General features: G+C 38.7%; 2 protein-coding genes across 2 annotated transcripts; both read left to right on the forward strand.

Annotated features, from left to right (window-relative positions):
* Window positions 1-381: 381 nt before the first annotated feature.
* asah1a (N-acylsphingosine amidohydrolase (acid ceramidase) 1a) lies at window positions 382-5,818 on the forward strand. Its single transcript, XM_072663084.1, has 14 exons — window positions 382-486; window positions 608-654; window positions 751-841; window positions 1,622-1,705; window positions 1,827-1,905; window positions 2,364-2,438; window positions 2,532-2,577; window positions 2,687-2,831; window positions 2,916-2,970; window positions 4,040-4,121; window positions 4,313-4,444; window positions 4,543-4,666; window positions 5,204-5,260; window positions 5,395-5,818. Exons 1-14 carry the CDS (start codon window positions 418-420, stop codon window positions 5,482-5,484), a joined length of 1,176 nt encoding a protein of 391 aa, XP_072519185.1. The 5' UTR covers window positions 382-417; the 3' UTR covers window positions 5,485-5,818.
* Window positions 5,819-9,317: 3,499 nt separating this feature from the next.
* fgl1 (fibrinogen-like 1) lies at window positions 9,318-12,295 on the forward strand. The gene is made up of 7 exons (XM_072663742.1): window positions 9,318-9,386; window positions 9,753-9,927; window positions 10,003-10,162; window positions 11,217-11,314; window positions 11,450-11,538; window positions 11,814-12,001; window positions 12,136-12,295. The coding sequence occupies exons 1-7, from the start codon at window positions 9,318-9,320 to the stop codon at window positions 12,293-12,295; spliced, it is 939 nt and encodes a 312-aa protein (XP_072519843.1).
* The last annotated feature ends 1,252 nt before the right edge of the window (window positions 12,296-13,547 follow it).

The following is a 13,547-nucleotide window of genomic DNA, read 5'->3' on the forward strand; positions in this document are numbered from 1 at the left end:
GAGGCCTTTTTACATGCCTTTCTCACTAGCGAATATGACTTTGTGGTGGCGTTCATATGCGCTCCTCTCCTAAATACGGTGTTTCCGACAGGACGGGGCGGAAGCCTTACTTCCTTGTTTACTAGCGGGAGAAGGCATTGTCGCTTTTCTCGAGGGGTCGGTGTCAGAATTTAGTATAGCTAGCTAACACAAAATGCAAACATCGCAAACCGAGAGCAAAATAACTGCGTGTGACTACGAGTCTCATGTATTAAGTAGCACATTTGCTAACACTAAGCAATGTCGTAGCTCAGGTTTTATATATTGAAATATTTCTGTGCCCCCCCTCGGAGCTTTACGGTGGTACACTCTAGTTCCCGGTTTCGCTTGGGAACCTGTTTCTGAGCCTCAGAATGAAAAGTCAAACTTGGGGGAGAGATGAAGAGGTCAAACCTTCGTTACATTTTCATGACATTAATCGGGCTTTACTCGCATTTCACCTGCGGGGTGAGACACTCCTTTTCCTCGTCTTGACAGATTGTACTTAGGGCAGCATCATATAGCAATACTCCTTCAGTTTGGGCTGGCGTTGTCTTTTCCTGATGTCTGAACGTCTCTTCTTTTTCAGTCCGGTGAAGAGTGCCGGAGCAGCATGTATCCTCCCAAAGGCCCAACGTAATGCTTTAAACATGTACTGGATAGAAGGGAAATTAGTGCCATAAATGAGTCATTGATGCTGTCGTTTATTCTCTGTTTTTATATTTCCCCCAGGTTTAGAGGTAATGTGACCTGGTACACTGTAAACCTCGATTTGCCCCCCACTGAGAGGTGGACTCATGTGGTAAAGGAGAAGAAAGCTGAAGTAAGCACACTCTGATGAAGTACACTGTGATGCTTAGCTTACTATGTACTATCTAATTTTCTAATGCAGACCCTACGCACCCTCCTCTGTTTCCCTGTCCAGTGTTATCTTATCTGGACACTGCGGTCAAGAATACACAAGAGAAAAGTGCTATCAGTATTGTCAGTAATGTCATATACTCACGAATAGTCCTGTTTTTTTAGCCGAGAATGGTTAGGGATTCATCTGTTCAGGTGTTTTTCATCATCACACAGGGGACATTTGTATAAATAAGAATAAATAAAAATTTATCATTTAAAAAAGTGTATTATATCATTTTATCGGGTTATGTTTTTAGCAATGTAGGAAAATAAATCTGTAGAGCAATATGTTGGATTTTTTGTGGAATTGCTTTGTGGTCATTTAAAGTCAATCTGACGTGCAAACATTTGTACCTTTTTAGTTCAAATCCCTGGTTATTTTAAGCTCCATTTATTATCTAAATGTCATTATATGTCATTCAAAGACAAAATTCTTGTTTTTCCTGTAGTCTCCCTGTGTGCTGATGCAAAAAAAACAACAACATACCTTTGACAGATAGCCACATGTTTATACAACTTTATAAACTCTGACTGTACACATGCTTTTCCCATGCAACTGAAATTGTGAGTATTATGAGTAGTACCATCATCATGATTGTGGAATAAGGAACACTGTGTTCCTATGGCGACCAAAACTGAGAACTGTAAATCTGTCTCCTGCATTTTAAAGTAATCTTCATATGAACTTTTGTTTTTTCAGCTGGTTGCAATGATACAGTCAATTAAAGATTTAGCTGGTGACTTTTTCCATGGAAAACTGATTCACATAGTGGATAAGGAGCTGGTAAGTAGGCTAATTTAATATCTGTAGCACCGTATGACATTTGCTTGTTCACATTATTAAGTATTCAGTCATTATGTTGGTATTAATTGGAATGCTGTGATTTCTTGTTCCAATTCTGCAGCCTTTGATTGTGGACACACTTCCTTCCCCTTTTAGAGAGGAAATTAAAGGAATTGCTGCTGTCTCTGATGTGCCATTAGGTAAGGTTTACTTATTTTAGATTTTAAAAATGACTATAAACTGTACTTTTTAGTTGTATGCAAATGTTTAGACATATTTTGTCTTTATTTCCAATTGAGAAGTAGTAAACACAGCCTTTATAGCTAATGAAACACAAAACACAATTTTCAGCAAATCCTAAAGCACAGCAAAAAAAATGTGAGAATTTACAAAGCTTGAAATTAAAGCCTTATTAAAATTGGTGACCTGGCTCAGACCTTTTTTGCAAATAAAGGTTTAAGACCTTGACCAAAAAAATATATATAAACATTTTTACAGCCCACACTGATAATTTTATGTTCTATTATTGTTTTAAATGTGCTGTGTAGAAATGCACATTGTTGCATTTTTATAAAATGAATGCTTTAAAAAGAGTAATTGTAATTGAGTACAGATTTCTTATTTCTCACTAATGCAAGTCATCCTGTTGAATTCTTAGGAGAAGTTGTGCTGTTTAATATCTTCTATGAGATTTTCACTGTGTGTACATCAGTTGTTGTTGAAGATCTAAAAGGTAAGTAGTCAGACATGGCAGTCTTCTCTCTAATTACAAGTTGTCATTAACTTGATGCGTGTATCTCTAAATCTAATTACACATTTATTTCAGGCAATATATACCATGCTCGGAATTTGGACTTTGGCTTGTTCATGGGGTATGATCTGTTTGTGTACATTGTAAACAATGTATAAATGTAATGCATGTTAGTTTTCTATTCCTACCACGTCAGTGCCACCTTTTGCTATGCCCCCCCTCCATTAAAGGTGGGATCGCAAAAATCAAACCTGGACCCTAACCGAGAAGCTCAAACCACTTGTGGTGAATGTTGACTTTCGGCGGAAAAGCAGAACAGTATTCAAGTCAACCAGCTTTGCAGGATATGTGGGAATTCTCACTGGCATAAGACCTGTAAGTGTTTCCAGACTTGTGAAAATGGGAATTCTCCAGATCCTCCAGTGCAGGAAAACACTAAGCATGCTTCTCTCCTTACAGAAAGAGTTCACACTGACAATGAACGAGCGTTTCAACATTGATGGAGGATACATAGGTGAGAAAAAACGACGGTTTAAAATCATAACATAACATGAGGTGTTATGTGTTATCATAATTGTAATTTGATCACCATAGATCACTCTTAGCTAGTTCTTCAGGCCTTAAAGGTGGTCCACATTTTTGCTCAATGCCAAATCACTACACATAGGAATAGAGCAAAAAAGTGAGAGGCTTGAGTACAGTCTGAGAACTACTGTAGCATTGGTATTATCTTTGATAACACAACACCTTGACTGTTCTTTTCTTTTTATTGAACAGTTTTTAATCTCAGTGCAGCTTAAAGTAAAGCCAAGAGTCCCTGAACATTATTAAAAATATCTATTTTTAACATTGGCAATTTCTCTATCATATATGGTATATTACAGCACAAGTGACCAGTAAGTTGAGGAGCACTAGGTTCAGGATTTCACCTGTTTATGAAGCTCTCTTCTTCCAGATCAGACCGGCTTTAAATGAAATGTTATGTCTAATAATACACCCCCTTTCTATTTTTGTATTTTGTATAACGGTCAGAAGCTTAGAGAGTAAACCAACCACAGTTATTTAGCTCATGTGATCAGCAAAATGATACAGGTATGCTAAAAACATGCCATTATTGGATAGAACAACATAGGTATAACCCTTTTCAACCAGTCAGACTGTGTTTTCAGCCCTACTTAAACCCTCATTCTCACTCCACCATCATGTCGAACAACTTCGCATAGTCAACTTCACTGTCTCCTTCTTTTATCACCTTTTTTCTCACTCCTCGTGCGTGGGGCAGGGCGGGGCGGTGGAACAGGTTGGGGGGTTGGTGTGGGTGGTGTTTGGCTTCATGCACCTACCTAAACGGCACTTTGAACTCCAGCCCAAAAAAAACTACTTCAGTTAATCAAGCACTTTTGCAAGCTGCAGTTAGGTGAAACAGGTGGGATCAATCAAGCCAGCAGGGCTGGTGAACACAGATGTGTAGATGCCACTTTGCCAGTGGTCTTCAGAACAGCATTAAGAAATGGACTGTGGACTCAGTTGGCACTCAGTCCTTGCTGGTTGACAAGAATGATAACATCAAACATTTCCCACAGGAATTCTGGAATGGATTCTTGGCAAGAGGGATGGAATGTGGATGAGCTTCCTCACTCGCAGAGTCTTGGAAAATGCAACCAGGTTGAGTCAGTCCTCCACTTCTTCTATGGCATGTTCTTACCTTTTTATCAACAGCCTTGTTTTGGTACTTGGTGTTCTAAACTGAATGTCTTGCCTTTGTCAGTGGGTAAAAAACATTGACCTGCCTTGTATCTATAATGTGTCTGTAGAGATGTTTATGTTAAACACAAGTCTTTCTCCTCCTTTAACAGTTATGATGATGCCAAAGACCAGCTTGCTCTGACCAAACTACTTGCCCCAGCCTATTTCATCTTGGGTGGAAACCAGACAGGTCAGGGTTGTGTGATAACCAGAAGTAGGATCAACACGCTGGATGTCTGGGAGTGAGCTTATATTATCTTGCCAATGAATCAAACATTGGGATTATCCACAATCTGCATTAAATACATTCATAATTAACATCATTTTGATTATGTTGAAGGATTGATTTGATGCTCGGTAGATGGTATGTCCTTGAAACGAACTATGACCACTGGGAAAAGCCATTCTTTTTGGACGATCGACGGACGCCAGCTATGAAGTGCATGAATAAAACCACACAAGCAGTAAGTGGTGATGCCAAATGTAGTAGTGCTTGTTTAATATTGACTGCACTCATAGTAAAAAGGGTTCTGTGCATTCACACTAGGGCTGGGCGATATGGTAAAAATACTGTATCACGATATTTAAAGCTTTTTTCACGATACACAATATTTATCATGATACATGTAATAACCGACTAAAAACATTAGTAGCGACAGATTCTTAAAAGCTACTATTTAGATTACTCAATATCTGCTGCATTTCCCTTAAATTAACCAGTCTAAATACACTGTTAGTAAGGAAACCTGCAGCTGATCAGTGTTTATTAAGCACGGACAATATCCTCGATATGCTTAGAACAGCATATTGTTATCAAAGTAACAAAATTTATCACAATACGATAAAATATCGGCATATTGCCCAGCTCTAATTCCCATAGTTATTTGACTTGTCAATGTGCTGTGTAGAACCATTGCCTTTTCTAAGGAACTCTTAGAGAACCTGTTTTTAAAAGGTGTGTTATACTTTACTAGACTGACCCTGGAAATGTGTTTTTTCAGAACATCACCTTGCAGACAATATATGACGTTCTTTCAACAAAACCGGTACTAAACAAGGTGAGAAGCCTTTCATTTTCATGCCTTAGCAAGAATGAACCCAGACCATTTTTGTTGTAAACAGCTGTTCACACGTCCCATTAGATGTTCTTTTAATAGCATATGTTTGTTTTTTGTTTGTTTGTTTTTTTTAGCTGACCGCCTATACGTCACTAATGGAAGTTTCAACTGGTAAACTGGAGTCTTATATTAGGGCTTGTCCAAATCCATGTACCCCCTGGTGATTCAGACCCCACAACAGAATACACTGGAGAAGACGGAGAGCTGCGGCCTCAAATCCAAACCATTTTAAACCAAACTTCAAAGACTGTTAAACTCTACCTCTAACACATTACATCAACTGTCATTGTTATTGTTACTTCCAATATTTCCCACATAACCCCTGGACTTCTTTTAAAGTGTACATATTCTGTGTTGTGACCATTTTGGTACTGATATCATGAATGGAAAGTGGTAGTTGCATCAGGCTCGACTCTCCCTCTGGTTACTGGAACTAACTGTATAGTCAATGACTGTCTAATGTTTAATAAAATTATTTTTTTTAAAGTTTTAAAATAAGGAATTAATTACTTTTCCTGACAAGTGTACAATCACATAGTTATTTTTGTTGTAGGACAGCTGTGGTCCATGTTACGTTTTTCTGTTCCTCTTACTGTGAAATAGGGGAAGTGCTTTAAACCAAAAACCACAATCGGGAAGTGAATCACACAAAATGTGTGAGAGTCTAATGTTGCACCCACATATTATAGGCGAAAAGGGTAGATATTGCCAAAAACATGATCTGCAACTCACATTTCTGTCTGATTCATTAAGTGTCCTTAATGAGCATGTTTACCTGATGCCTGCGGTACACACTTCTTGTTTCTTGAGGCCATGTGGAGCAGATGCACTCTTAAAAATAAAAGTTCTATTTAGTGGAAATTACAAAGTTACAACTTTTCCATTCTGCCATCTTGCTCTGTTTAGCCCCTAACCATAAAAGGGTTTACAGCATGGCCCAAAGATGGCGAGGGGGCGGGGGATGTTCACATGCTGGCCCTTTGGATTGGCTGGTTAGACCAGCCCTTGTTTGAAAGATAACAATTTGTTTAAGATAAAAGGTCAAGATCTCTGCATACAACTGAGAAAGAGAGAGAATCCCAGGGAGGAGATCGCATGGGAGCACCAAGACTCTCCCCTTCTTGCTCTCCGTCTCTCTATATATCTCTTTCTCTCGTTTGCTATACTTTGATCCTTCCCTTTTGATATTTCCCTATATATATTTCTGTTTATTATATATGGCATTTGCCTCCGTGTTTAAATGTGGTGTAGCCTCATTACTTTGTTTATTGTCCAAATGTATTATGTACCTGAGGTGCTGTCCAACGTATTGTGGAGTCTGTTAGAGTCTCTCTAACCTCCGTCTTGGCCATTTACACTGCCCACTGCATCCGCACAGCAAACAGCATTGTGGATGACTCCATCCACCCTTCACACAGACTGTTCTCCCTCCTGCCATCAGGAAGAAGGTACCGCAGCATCCGGTCCAACACGACCAGACTCTGCAATAGCTTCTTCCCCCAAGCCATCAGACTTCTCAACTCCAGAGACTGAACTGATGGTTTCTCTCTCTCTCTCTCTCTCTCTCTCTAAATTATTTATTATTCTTTATCTGTACTGTGTTGTATTGTCTGTCTGCACTTGTACTGTGTTGCACTTGTGTCTGTATGCACTGTGTATGTTGCACCATGGTCCTGGAGGAACGTTGCTTTGTTTGACTGTGTACTCTGTATGTAGTTGAAATACAATAAAAACCCACTTGACTTGACAATTAATAAATCCATCTGTGTGACTTTAAACCAACATGATGTTTAACTGGTTTGCATTGTTTATTATTCTACATTGTAATTAAAAGCATAATACGATGGCTACTACTCTTAATATTGATTAATATCTTAATATAATAAGTTTTTTTTAAATAGTTAATGCATTTAACTTTCACCGGTCTGTTGTTGTGTGGGGCTTCTGACGTAGCAGTAAGAGAAAAAAAACCCTACAGCTATGAAACATTTGCAAAAACGATGCCATAGAAGTACCATCTTTGATTCCATAAAGAACCATGTTTTTGAAATTATGCCATGTGAGTATGAAGAATATTTCATGTGAAGGTTGGTTAAACCTTTTAAAGGACTCTTCTTGGCAACATTGGTAGAGTTTAAGACTTGGGAATTCCAATGGCTTAATGTTTAGTCTGCTTTATCCATTTCAGAGCCACCCTTGATGTGCGTTTGGGGTCATTGTCCTGTTCGTAGTATGTAGTTGATGGTTGGAGGTTATACTGAAGAATTCTGAGGAGGTCCACTTTATTTAATGTACCAGTGCCATTACCAGCCCCAGAGCATGATGCTACCACCTCCAAGCTTAACAGTTGGCACAGTGTTCTTGGGGTTAAATGATGCCCCCTAATTCCTCCAAACAAACCGCTGGCCAAGCAACTTAATCTTTATCTAATCTGACCATAATACTTCAGCTGTAACCTTTATTTGAGCTTGAAGATGTCAGTTTTAAAGCAGGGGCTTATTTCTTGGGCCGCAGCCTCTCAGCCCATGCTGATACAAAGCTTGCTTGAACGTAGACAGTGGCACTGGTGTTCCAGCAGCTTCTAGATAATTGCAGGCATGTGCCTCGGTGGATCTCGGGATGTTTCTGAGTATTTTATCCAATTTCCTCTCAGCTGAGTTGGACAGTTTCAGCTTTCAGGCAGTTTGAACAGAATACAGGAGAGGATTTGTACTTTCTGGACTGTAGTTTGTCACCTCTGGCCCAAAGCAACTTTGTTTGTGTTTTTGTATGGTTTATATGTGTTTCATTTGTTTGATTTGCAGTTGAGAAATTCTAGAATTGCACAATTGTATCATTTGTGCACTTCGATGCTTCTTTTGGTTATGTTTTTTGTTCCACAATCTGTTACTGAAGGCCATGGTTCACCACATGTTAATGTACCTGACACACATTTTTCACATTAGGTTTTTATGTGTGTATCAAATCAGGTATTCTTGTCTGTGCTTTGGCCATCTGTGTGTGTGGAAAGTTAACTTTGAAATTTGAGGTATTTTGTTATTTCAGAATTTCTTTCTTTCCTAAGATGTTTTGCTCCACAATGCGAGAGCTTTGGATAATATACTTTGAGACAATATAGATTAAAAAGCTCCTAATAAACCCATCCATATTTATACATAACTATATTTTTATGTGGCTGTTTCAGACTTTAATCTACACATTTATAATGAAATAAAATATTGTCTTTTTATATATAATAAAGCATGTTTTTAATAAAATAATAAAATAATAATGTACCAGAAAAGCATAAAGCAGAAAAGAAAAGAAAAATGGAATTAAATGGACCCCGATACCATAGAAGCCTGTTTATTATTTTGTTTTAATGATTTTATTTTTATTTTTATCAAATGATAAGCTTGTAAACAACATATACAGGCATAACGCCATTGTATAACCCCTCCACATGGGTGCACATCACATTAGCACAGATGATTCTAAGAAGGTGGAATATTAACTCTTTAAATCCTGATTTACTGACATGTCAAATATAACGAAGGCCTACCACTTAATAGTGACATTAAAAATATATATCACTAATATACACTTTTACTATGAGATTAACAGGATTTTTATTTTGGAGCTCAAAACTTACAGACATAGAAGTGTGTTTATAATATGATTTATTGAAATTTTGAAATATATATATAAAAAAATCTAAATGTTCAGTCTTTCTGTTAGTATTTAGAAAACCGAAGCCATGATGCTCCGAGGACAGGAGCTTGTTGTAGGGTGGTGTTGCCACTTGTTGATGGAGACTGTCTGTTTTTGTTCATCTACGTTGCTCCAGAAAGAGCACTCCCAGTTCCAGCTGGGTTTAAGAGGCACACAGAAGAGCACTGGCTGCTGGGAGATCTTTGGTACACCAGCTGGACTGAAGGACCTGAAACCACTAGGCTCACTGCAGTGCTAAATCTTTTCCTCAAACCCTGTTTGATTGTTGAATTCCTGGAAGATTGCTATGGAGGCTTTTAAAATGTTACATTTTCTTGTCATTTGGATTGTTTTGGATTTGGACTCGACAAACTCTGTAAGTATTGTTTACATTTTTTCCATAGTTTTTGTTATTCAATTTCATCTTTTTGGGCACACTGAGCTTTGGTCACAACTACGCTCTAAGCTAAAAGGGTTCTATATGAAACTGAAAAGGGGTTATTTGACTCATAGTGATATTGGAATCTTTTTGGTGCCATTTAGAACCAATTTTATAAATGAAATTTCTATAAAGAACCACCTATTAACATTTTTACACCAATACAAAGAACCCTTTATGCATCAAAATGCTTCTTTGAGTTGCCATGATCGCCTTTATTAAAGAACCTTTGAAGAACCTTATTTTTATTTTTTAGATTCTTTTTATATAGTGTTTATATAGCATGTATTTATGTGTGTATAGGCACCTGATGAGTGTCCTCTGGTGAGAGAGAGGCTCCGTGCACAGTTAAAGTCCATGGAGGTTCGTGTTATGAAGCAACAGGAGATGATCCAGCGCTTATCGAACCTCACGCAGCAGAGCCAGAATCTTGCCAATGAGAACACATTTTTTGATCTGGGAGACAGACAATATACAGGTGGTCTTTTGGATGATAGAATATTGGTTGTTTGCTGAAATCTTCTGCTTACTGAAATGGTTCTGTCTCTGGTAGACTGTGCGCAGGTTTTTAGTAACGGAAACAAGGCCAGTGGATTTTACATGATTAAACCTTCGGGGAGTCCAGCCCAGATCCGAGTTTACTGTGATATGACAGAGGGCGGTGGATGGACTGTCTTCCAAAGACGTTCTGATGGTAGCCAGTCTTTTGACAGGTGAGGGCAATTCTGCATTACTGTTTTTATCTTGTGTCCGAACATGTCCAGAGCTCTCCTCTGGGGAAGCCAGTATTATTTACAGCTGTGATCCAACTCCTGGATTGGCAAATCAATGGCTGGGGGAATCTGGAACCAAGCTTTGTCCAAATGTTTGTGGACTAATGAATGCATTCAGCTACTTTAAGCTGCACCGATTGCTGATTAGAACAGGATTCTCTGATGCAGGACTCATATGAACCTATTGGCTAATGCCTAATGCCAGGCGCAGGCTAGAGGAAGGGTATAAATCCCCCTGGCATTGAGCTGTGGAGACGTGGAACTGTATTCTCTGGAGTGATGGTGCTCCTTTCAATACTTTCGGGATGAGTTGAGGAGTTGGGGATGATGTGCGGTGGTGACCATCCAACATCCTGATCGCACTGATGCTCTTGCCACTGAATGCAATCAAATCTTTACAGCAATGCTCCACCATCCAGTGGAAAGCCTTACCTGGACAGTAGAAACAGTTACTCCAACAAAAGCAAGATATGAATAGGAATGAGCAGGTGTCCCGATACTTTTGTCCATATATTGTATTACAATTACGGCCTGTGATATCAAATGACCCAAACTGTTGTGAATGGATACGCTGTGGGTTTGATATGAAACCCTTTATGTATATATTACTATACGGCCAAAAGTATCCAGACATGTTTTTGAATTTGTGCTTTCAGTTACACTTGAGCCTAAGGTCACCAGGCCCAATTCCAAATGCCTTGAGGGTTATAAAGCCCCACCCATGCCTTGGAGATCCATCCAATACACCAGGGATGAGCTGGAGTGGTCAGGAAGCAATCATCCCGCTTCAGTAATGGACCTCAATAATGCTCTAGTAGCCGAATGAAATCCAATCCTCACAGCAGTGTTCCTCACATCTCGTGTCTAAAAGCCTGCACAGAAGATTAGAAGCTGTTTCTGTAGCAAAGGAGACACACTCTGTATTAATGCCCTTGATGTCAGAAGAAACAGTGTTCAGTGTGAACCCAGTGAACCCAGTACTGTTTTGTTGCAGAGACTGGAAAGATTACAAGGCTGGATTTGGTGACCTGAAATCTGCCAATGGAGAGTTCTGGTTGGGGAATGACAACTTGCATTATCTGACATTCCAAGGTGAGCTATTTCTTCATATGTGAGCAAAGTACAACGAGATATGAGCTTCATGCTAAAAGCAAGACTCCATTTACCGTTATTTTTAAAGGGGACTGATGTGAAGCTTCTTTATAAAGAGATATCAATGTCATGCAGGTGATTATATCTTGAGGATCAACTTGGAGGACTTTGAGGGCGGCTATCGTTTTGCTGTGTATGGAAAGTTCAAAATTGATAATGAACAGGTAGTATTTCTAAAGGTTTCTATACAGTACTAAAAAGGGTTCTTCTTGGTGCTATGTATGTAGAACCATATAGTACAGTGCAAGATGTTTATATTATACATAAGAGAGACATTTAACAGGGCCATTTATGCATTACTTTATGTGATTGTTCTATACAGAACCACTATCTATACAAAGGACCTCTTGAAGAACCCCCTTTTTTCATTGGTGTAGAGCTGATATCAAGCTAGAAATGTTTGAACATCATCATGCTCTCATGTGTCCTCCTTTTTCAGAACCATTATCAGCTGCAGATTGGTAGATACACAGGGAATGCGGGAGATGCGCTCTCAGGCAACTACAACCCTGGGGCCCAGTCGTGGGCAAGCCACCAGGGCATGAAATTCAGCACACGGGATAAAGACAATGATCGTTATGATCGCAACTGTGCCCTTGAGGATAAGGCCGGCTGGTGGTTCAACAGGTCTGTGCACAATGTAAATTTGAATTATTCATATCAGTAAGAGTACCAACAAAAAGCCCTGCTTAGACTGCTCAGAAAGTCTCACTGTCATCCTGACTTTTAAAGTTGACGTGCTTCTCTTCGCCTTCCACTAGATGTCACTCTGCCAATCTGAATGGACTCTACCACAAGGGTCCGTACAGTGCAGTGACTGACAATGGGATAGTGTGGTACCCATGGCACGGCTGGTGGTACTCCCTCAAGTCTGTGCAGATGAAGATCAGACCGACTGGCTTTGAACCAAATGAGGTCTAGCTCCATACATTATATTACTGCACAACTATTCCAGGAGCTGTATACGCAAATGATGCAAATGTATGATTGTTGTGTGCGGAAGACAAAATAAAACTTTCAGCAAAGTTAACATTCATTTTATGTCTGTAGTCCATATACTCATGTATGATTAAGAAAATATAAAAAGCTTTACAAGGTGCATGTATTATTAAAAAGGAAGCAATAATTTATAATATGAATCTGCTGTCTGGGTGAAAGAGATCCTATAAAAAGTAATACATGTAGAAACATACAGATGTTTAATTGACTAATCTAAACATAATGAAGTACAAACATGCTTTCTAAAATGTCCTGTATGTGTTACAGTTATAATGCCTTGTGTCCAGTGTTTTTGGATATGTCTCTGACCCACCATGACGTGTACTGGTATTGATATTTTGTCGCTGTCCAATAAAAAAATAGTTACCTCCCAAATGATGACTTTACAGGAAAAGGCAAAAATGTCCTTAACTCTGAATGAAAGTCAATGTAAGACAAGAGTTTATTCCAAGTACTTTGGAGTATCCCTATTGGTCTATTGATCCAGAGTTATTTACACAATGTACAAAACAGCTACAGGTTCAAACCTTGGAGAAAACAAAACAAAACAAAAGCCAAAAAGCCCCCCCCCCCCCAAAAAATATAAATAATAATAATAATAATAATAATAATAATAATAATAAAATGTGTGTGTGTGTGTCCATATACAGCCCACATGGACTATATACATAAAAATGGTACTTGTAGTATTTAAGCTTATAAATAATATTATATATATTTTTGTAATAAAATAATATTACAAAAACGTGTGACAGCCAATCAGAACAGAGACCATGTTTTTTTTATGTAAAAGAATATGGACCCTCGGATTGGAAATTGTAGCTCACACTGTATTATTTATTAATGTAAATGTATTTAGTAAAGTACAGCTAACATTAGCATGTCGTTTCCCACCAGCCTACTTTTTAGATTCCAGCTCTGAAGAAGAGGTTTCAGTCCAGGGGGCTGACAGGAAGCCAATGCCCTGTAATAAGGGTTTTCCAACCTGGCAACGGTTGCTACGAAAGAGTGTTTGTGGGCGGAGCTCTGAGAGGCCGCTGTCCTCACAGACTGCATTCTTAGTTGTGGAGAACAGCTCGATTTATAAACTGAAAATTAAAAATGATATTACTGCAGTTTATTAAACGCAACAGCTGAAGCCAGTCAGCAACACGGTGTTAATGAGTGAGGATTA

This window comes from Salminus brasiliensis, chromosome 19, assembly GCF_030463535.1.
Source record: "Salminus brasiliensis chromosome 19, fSalBra1.hap2, whole genome shotgun sequence".
Lineage (NCBI taxonomy): Eukaryota > Metazoa > Chordata > Actinopteri > Characiformes > Bryconidae > Salminus > Salminus brasiliensis.